Source organism: Talpa europaea (genome assembly GCF_964194135.1).
Source record: "Talpa europaea genome assembly, chromosome: 1".
NCBI classification, from domain to species: Eukaryota; Metazoa; Chordata; class Mammalia; order Eulipotyphla; family Talpidae; genus Talpa; species Talpa europaea.
The window spans coordinates 32252394-32260976 of record NC_140073.1 but is presented as its reverse complement, the minus strand read 5'-3'; the positions used below and the strand labels follow the sequence as shown (position 1 = coordinate 32260976).

At 36.2% G+C, this 8583-nt stretch overlaps 1 protein-coding gene across 1 annotated transcript; it reads right to left on the bottom strand.

Annotated features, from left to right (window-relative positions):
• Nucleotides 1-2370: 2370 nt before the first annotated feature.
• On the bottom strand, nucleotides 2371-3306 carry LOC311168619 (olfactory receptor 5M5-like; the record flags this gene model as incomplete). The annotated part of the gene is made up of 1 exon (XM_084230234.1): nucleotides 2371-3306. One exon carries the CDS (start codon nucleotides 3304-3306, stop codon nucleotides 2371-2373), a length of 936 nt encoding a protein of 311 aa, XP_084086360.1.
• Between the last annotated feature and the right edge of the window lie 5277 nt (nucleotides 3307-8583).

The following is an 8583-nucleotide window of genomic DNA, read 5'->3' as shown; positions in this document are numbered from 1 at the left end:
TAAAGCCCAAATCAGGGAGGTAGCTTTAATAGATTAAGGAGCCCCAATTGTAAAGGAAATAGAAAATTAGCCCAAAGTTTAGGTTACACAGAATATTCCTCACACTTAGATCTTTGCTTTTTTAATTCTTTAGAAATTTAGGAAAACATGGGATTCTATTTTTCATAATCTTTGAATACAATTCTCAATTTTCTACTTTTCTTTACAGGAGTCAAGGAAGCCCAGTGAACAAACCACACAAATTCAGATGCTGGAAAGGCATGGAGAAGGTTCCGTGACACACTTTCTTCAATTTTCTCTAAGAAGAATTGATGATACGCTTAGACCAATTATTTCTTTAAAAACATGAGAGGCATGTATTAAAACATGTGATATCTACTTACTGTTTCCCCCCTTTTTCTGAACTAAACTGACATGGGAAATAGTTTGAAAAAAGATTAAAGAAATGGGTATGACTTGTAATTGAAAATACATATCTGATCTAAGTATTGTGCACATTTTCTTATCCCAGTTAGTAGCAACCTCTTCCTGTATTAACAGTCCTTTGCTTGCCATGGTCCATCGATAACTCTAGTTACTGTCATCTTCCTAACATACCAATTTCCCCGCTGGGGAAATTGATATATTTTCCTGCCCTAAAGATGTTAACCTCACTGGGGGGTGACTGAAAGCCAGTCTTCTTGTTATGACCCCTGTTAACTTCCCTTTCTGTGTTACTTACCAACCCCAGGGCCATTAGTGAGTCCATTAGAACTAAGAGCAAAGACAGAAGAGTTCAATTCTGTTCAGTAAACTGTTATGATGTGTTTGTTTTATGTCAGGAATGGTGGTAGGCCCTGGAGTCCCTAGTGAAGAGACAATCTGTTTAGTCTTAAGGAGCTTGTGTCTCATATCAACCTTTAGCACTATCCTACCCACTTTACCTGCCTTCTCTTGTGTATATCCTACCTGTGCCAGCTCTCCTACCTCCGTGACTTGTCTCTAATCTGTCTTTATTCAGTGACTTCAAACGGGTAATATTATTCTTTTTAGCCATAACCAACAACACCCCATCCAGTAACTCAACTCTCCAGAAAAAGGATTTCTGAATTAAGTAAGAGAAGTTCAAAATATTTTAACTTTTCTAAATTACTTAATCATAAGCAGCAATTAAGCGAAGATGTCGTCATGTTATCTGAAGAATTATTTGGTTAGCAATAGGAAGCCTTTTGTTTCCTGATTTATTTTAAACTTACTTGTAATTAGTGGGTGATATATGTCCTTTTTCATTTTTTAAAAAGGTAAAAATAGTAATCACATTTGAAAATGGAAAAATTGAATAGTTTATGGAAGATTTGTATTTCTTAAGGATTATTTTGGGAGATGTATTGAATTGAGTCTTGGAAAAGCTATAAAGTGCTTATATTCTTGTCTTAAAAAAGTTAGAGATTTTTCTGTCACCTATCCCCACTAGCAGCAAAAATGTATATCGATTTATTTCTAAGACAACTAAAATATCAGATTCATGCAAACAGACATAGAGCACATGGAAAATGCTGCAAAATTAAAATATTTCTCTGGATCTTTCAAATTATGTAAGAAAATAATTTCATCTTTCAGAAATAAGTGTATTCATGCCTGGTTATCTCAGGAAACTCTCTCTTCTTTTTTTTTCCTTCTTTTTTTTCTTTCTTCAGTTCATTTATGAGCCCTTCTACCTCACTCCCCCTTAAAAAAAATTCACTATAGTTGCACTTTTCAAAGACTAGAAAAATGAAACCCTGGCTGTTGAATAAATGACCACTTTTAACACCTCTGAAGGTACCCTCAACCCTCTCTGTCTCTTGTAATCAAATCTTGCTTATGCTAAAAATACAACCCACACCCCCCACACATTAACTGATTCATAGTTTTTCTATTCTTGTCCAACTCTAATATTGTTGTAATACTATTTTTTCTATTGCTCATTTTAAACATGCATTTAGAGTAAATAAGCTCTTTTTTTAAAAAATCTGGTTTTTAAACTTAGCCAGAATCTATAACAATATATGAGGCAAAATGTTTTAAGACTAAAAAATGATTTACTACAATATAGCCCATTTAGAAGTGGAAAATGTTTCTAACAGCATGGATTTTCTTGCTTGAGTTCCGTACCAAGTTTCATTAGTTTCTTTTTAGCATTTTTTTAAAATTTAGAATCATACTATTATCCAATTGGTAGTAAACCCCTTCCTTTTCAGTATATGAAGCACATGCTTTTTATGACTTATGAGTTAATTCCAAGTAGAACTGTTGTGACTGTAGAGCAATGGGCCTGCTAAATTTCAATCTTATTGGTTATATGCGTCTGTGTACCACACTTTCATGTTGCTGCATCTGATAACTCACACACTATGACTCTTTGACCTCTAGCATCTTTTTCAGGGTATCCTTCACTTCTGTGTTCCTCAAGCTATAGATCAGGGGGTTGAGCATGGGAATGACAAGACTATAAAACACAGAGACCACTTGGTTGTACTTCCATGAAGTCCCTGCTTTAGGTTGCCACAGGTACATGAAAAACAGTGTCCCATAGAAGATGATGACCACAGTGAGGTGGGAGGCACAGGTGGAAAATGCTTTGCATTTGCCCTCGGAAGACTGGATTTTCATAATGGCAAAAAGGATACAAATGTAGGAGATGAGGACTGTCAGAAGGGATCCTGTGAGGTTCACTGCAGAAAAGACCAGGAGCTGCTTTTCTTTGTTCTGAGTGTCCGAGCAGGAGAGGGCAAGGAGAGGGGGGTCAGCACAGTAGAAATGGTGGATGATGTTGGATTCGCAGAAAGACAACTGGAAAGTCAGAACAGTCTGTATCACAGAGTTGAGGAAGCCATAGGTATAGACTCCTATCACTAACTCCTTGCAGACCCGCTGAGTCATAATGGCTGTATAAATCAGGGGGTTGCAGATGGCCATGTAGCGGTCATAGGCCATTGTGGCCAAGAGGAAGCATTCGGTGGTGGCAAAAGCACTGGAGAAGTACAGCTGGGCAAAACAGCCTGAAAAGGAGATGGTTTTTTTCTTTACCAGTAAGTTTTGCAGCATCTTGGGCCCAATGGAAGAAGAGTAACAAAGATCAATGAATGCTAGGTGGCTGAGAAAATAGTACATGGGGGTGTGGAGCCTTGAATCCACCTTGATGAGCAGGATCATGCCAAGGTTTCCCACTAGGGTGATGATATAAATCACCAGGAACACCACAAAGAGGGGAAGTTGAAGTTCAGGACGGTCTGTGAATCCCATGAGGACAAATTCTGTAACTGTGGTATGATTGCCTCTTGCCATTTTGTTCTCTTTCTTGTTGGAAAAAGAAGAAATATGGCTTCAAAATGATGAGAAACAAAAGCTTCTTACCTTTTTTTTCCAGGAACAGATGACTAAAATTTGGCTTCATAAGCCAGCGTTATTTAAATATTAAAGATTTGCTTTACCCATGGAGTATTATTTGCTAAAATAGACTCAAATATCTCAGTACACTCGTTTGCTCTTTTGGCTGAAATCAACTTGAAATTGACTTTCAAGTAAGCTGCACCAAGTCACATACCCACTATTCTGGTAAAAGAATACTGGTTATCCCAGAAACAAAAGTTTTATGAAATTTTAAACCTTTGCCGCTGTCATAGTGAGTGTTGGTAGTTTAAATCCTCTTGGTTTGGTGTTTTTTTAAAAAAAAACTGAGTATGGGTTAGCATTCACCCAAACACTTATCTGCAAGTGTACTTCTTTTTCTATGAGTGGTCAAATTAGTTCCTTTGCTAATTTTTCTGTTAGGTTGTTGGTCTTTTATTTACGGGGGCTCTTGATTTATTAAGGCACTTGGTCATTTGTCAAGATAATGTATTGCAGATTATTTTTCAGTTTGTCACTTGTCCCTTAACATTGGTATGGCATTTTTTCTTTGTGCTATGAAATTAATTTGAAAAGATTTGATGTTAATTTTTCAATATTTTTTCCTCTTTGAATTATGATCTTTGTGACATGTTGATAAGACTTTAAAAATTTTAAATTATTTAATTTTATTCTAAAGCTTTACTGGATTTCATTTTCACATTATAACCTTTGATCTGAGTTTAATTTTTATATCATGAATGAGGTAATCAACTCTGTTTATTATCTCTCCAAAGAGCTAGCCAAGTCTTCTAACGCCATTTGTTGGTAAAGTCATCTTCCAGGTTATTAAAACCTTCAGCCTTATTACACAGTAAAACATTCATCAGTACTTAACTCAATTTCTGCTATCATTTTTCTTTGCAGTCTCTCCTAGAAACAAGGAGCAAACATTTAAATACATTAGCTATATAATTGATTTAATAGCTGTTAGCATATTTTCTGGCTATTCTCACATATTTTTCTTTGTGAGAGTTCCAAAAAAAAAAAAATCTCGTTTGTACTTGGAATCCTGTTGCATTGAATCAATGTGTTAATTTTGTGAGAACTGACATCTTTACAATCAAATCTTCTTTTTCTTTTCTGTACCTAAGGTATGTATTTTATTTATTAAAGACTTTCCTAAATAGAGTTTTAAAGTTTCTTTAGACTTCATAAATAAACATCTACATAGGTCTTTAAAGACTATTTCCAGGTATTTTATCTTTTTGTTACTGTTGTGAATGAAATTTTTTTCTCATTTTGTAGGTTAAGTATTATTAACATATAGGAAATCTACTGAATTTTGTAAATTAATTTCATAACTATCTTTTTAACATAACTTCCTATACCTTAAAAATAGGTTTTTAGTTTATTCCGAGTAATCTTAATACAAATTCATATAACATGAAAGGGATGTGAATTTTCCCCTCACATTTCTATCTTTCTTGTTTTTGTTTGTATTATATAGTACTTCCAGAGCAGTGCTAAAAAATAGATACAGTGGGGCAATTTTTACCGTTCAACTTCTTGAAGGATGCTGCCGGAGGAAAAGGAAACTGTCAGGCATTATACACAGAAAGAATAGCCTGTGCAATGTAATTGATGTTTGAGAAATACAGGGCATGAGAGAAATGCAAATATTTGGCATAGTTAAAAGACAGATTTCTTGGGAGCACGCTGACCTTTGACACTGGTAGGGCATAGGGCAGGAATAACAAAGGAAGGAACACATATTATGTGCCTAAATATTTAAAAATTTAAAAATATAAAGATAACATATTAATAAAATGTCTATCCTTCCTCCTTAATAAATATACCTTTATGATAATCCAGAAGGCAGAATTTTGGGATTTCCATGCAGGAATGAGGGCAAGAGGAGAACTGTTTCCAGGCCACACTATTGACTGCACATGTGTACATGTCAGCCTCAATGTACGTGCTCTGGTCACATCCCTAAAACACAGCCCTGCTTTGCCTACCCTCAAGGCCTAGATGTAGGGATATCAGGACCGTGGTTCATGCATCCAAGGGTGACCTGAGAAAGAGACTCTGGAAGTAAGTTGGTGCCCATTTGGGTAAGGAATTTTTCCGTGTCCTGCTACCTGAAAATGGTCTAAAAGGTCTATCGGATGGACTCCAGGTGCATACATCCTTTTGGTTTTGCCTCAGGGAATGTGTTTCAGAAAGAAGAGGCCCAGAATTGCCAAGGAATGGGGCCAAGGCAGAGTTCTCTTTGTTAGGTTTAAGGGTAGTACATCCTGTTAGTGAATGGTAAGAAAAGTCACTAGAAGTGCATGCCTGGGCTGGATGTTGAAGGCCTCTAACCCATTAGGAGTTTGATCTGTATCCTATAGGGAGTGGCACTTTTCAAAATGAGCTGGTATGGTCCCTGGAAGATGTGAGAACCTTCAATGAGAAAGGAAGGTTTAGGAGGGTAGTGTTCGAGGAAGGAACTATTAGCAACGAATTGAATCAGAACAGCTCGGAGCATGTTCGAGGGACTGTGATTATCCTTTCTGATATGTAAGTTCCTGTGGAAGAGATTAGTAGGAGAAAAACTGAAAGGAAGGAGGGCCATGCCATACTGTGAAGAGTTTCCAATACAAGGGAGAATTTAATAACAAATTGAGTGGTGAATGTAGACTCATTAGGCATTTGAGTAGGACTGCTTGATGGGTTGCTCAGTGTTAATCTGGTAGCATGTGGTGCAGAATAAATTCAAGGATTCAAGGGAGTGGGCGGTCAGCAGGTGTGCCAACTAGGAAGCTTTCATGTGAGACAGGACAAGCATTTGAATAGGGAAACAATGGCAGAAATGGAGAATGGAGGGAGATGTAGCCCAAGGGCAAAGCCCAGGTCAGTTGGCAGTTGACTGAGACTTCAGTTTTCAAGTTTGAGAGACCAGAATAATGATGAGCTAAGAATCAATAATTTAATTTCACTTTTTTCTTTTTCTGAGGCGCTCTGTCACAATTTAAACAGACACACAAATACACACATGTGCCAAAATCAATATCATAGAATTAAAGATCTGAAAGCATAATTGGGAGGGGGAAAAAAGAAGCGACATTCCTCACTATATTTATGTAACAATGCTAGAGGTAGTGAGAGGCAGTGCTTTAGAAGAAGCAGGTAGTCTGGCCTGGGAGTGGCGGAGGAGGGAATGTTGTTGAATGTAGTTTGAGGGGAGGGTGGAGGTCCCTAGCACCGGCAGAGCCAGTGATATGGATTGGGGAGTCATCAATACACAGGTGATGGTAACAGCCATGGGAATCAGTGAGATCATTCAGGGAGAGAGAAATAGGTAACAGCCAGGGTTCAAGGATGCGCCTTTGGGAAAAGTATACCTTTAAGGATTGGAGAGAGATGCCATCTTAAGTGCCCTCAGATGTTAGACTAACTCCTATCAGCAACAGTAAGCAGCCTTTTATACTTAGGTATTTCTGACATTCCTAGTTATGGTAGAGGTGAAATATTTTGTTGTAGCTTAATCTCTTTTTTATAATGGCTTAAAACAAAACAAACCTTGACAACTTCACGTATTGCACATAAACAATGTTAATCAGTAAAATGATTGCTGCTCAGGATTCTGTGCCATCTACATGCAGCAAAACATTCTTTGGATTCATTTCTAGACTTGGTCACGTCTTCCTGCCTCCATTCAAAGTCTAATGTTTCTCACGTCAAATTGAGGTGTGGAGAGACTTAGTAATTCTGCAAGGACTCCCTAAACCAGTGGGTAGCCTCTAGCTTCCTTCAACAGCTTTATACTAAGTTAGCAATTATTGATGTGGTGATAGTACATTTGCCTAAGAAATTTTAGCTTTTTAAAATTTGCCTTTACATTTGTTATACATATACTTAGCATTTATTCTATGGACATGCTTTTTGCCTTCCAAAATACTTTTTCTTGAATGTTCTTTCATATGAGTTTTCACTCTAGGACATAGTCTTATTTTTTCATTTATAAGTGAGATTGAGGCTGACTGATAACATCAGTGTTTAGTATATTAGTTCTTAGACTATAATTAGACTTGAAAATAAATTCCAGGAAAAGAAAAATAATAAATCTCTAAAAATAGATATTTGCCTTGCAATTTTCTACCTAAGAGAAAAATAAATTAAAATAATAAATTAAAAATAAATTACAGATTACTGAGATTTAATTATTTTCTAATGACAATAACCAGTATTATTTGAATACTTTTATTGTGCCAAGACTTGTTCTATTTACTTACATTATTTTACTTAATATGTAATTTTCACTGTCCCCATTTTCTTCATGAGGAAACTGAGGCACAGAAATATTAAGTAGTTTTTACAGATTCACAATGTAGATGAGGCAGGTTGAGGAGCTTAAAATGATATACACGCCGTATGATTCCTCACTATAAATTCATTTCATGATTTTGTTTTTCTTATCTTTTCCTTGCAAATTTAAATGCCTATGAGAAAATTTTAGGCAGCATTAGTATGAGTTCAAAAATGCTTCATTTTAGTTGTTCAGGCACTTTTAACATTATTATTGTGTTTAACTAATATATTCAACATTTAATAGTTCAGAGTGCTTTTTATTCTTTACCATTCATTGTTTAAACAATTCAAAGAAATTTCCTGAATAGTCTTAACCCCTAGAAAGAGAGGGGTGCATAAACTACTTTGAGAATCTGATGAAAGCTAATTTATCTGTTCCTAAGAAAGTTTCATTGTTACAAAATTTTGCATGCAATTTCAGATGCTTCATAAGTTTATCAGTTCCCTGCTCTGGTTTCCTAGTATAAAATCACTGACAAAAAAGAAAAATCTCATCTTTTCCAAGTAAGAGTCAAGCAATACTTTTCCATTTGCTTTTCTAACAGAAGCAAAACACATTTTTCCTAAAGCCCTATCCTATTTACAGTCCCAGAACTGACTTCTTCTCTGGGCTCCCTTGCAGTTTTTACTACAACAGTTTTAGAAGTAAATACAACTCACCATGCACCTTTCGGACAGTCAGTCAGGATTCCCAATGACCTGGAAGTGTCCACTTAAAGTATTTCCAATCAGGCCAACAGGCTTCTTCATGTCTGACTGGAAGGCTTGGTTTCTGCGTTCCACACTGACAATCTGTGAGTATTTATAAAGTTAAAGTGTAATGAGTCTGTTATCTCTTGTTATTCCAGAGCTTCTTGGGTACCAAGGGAACAGATTATG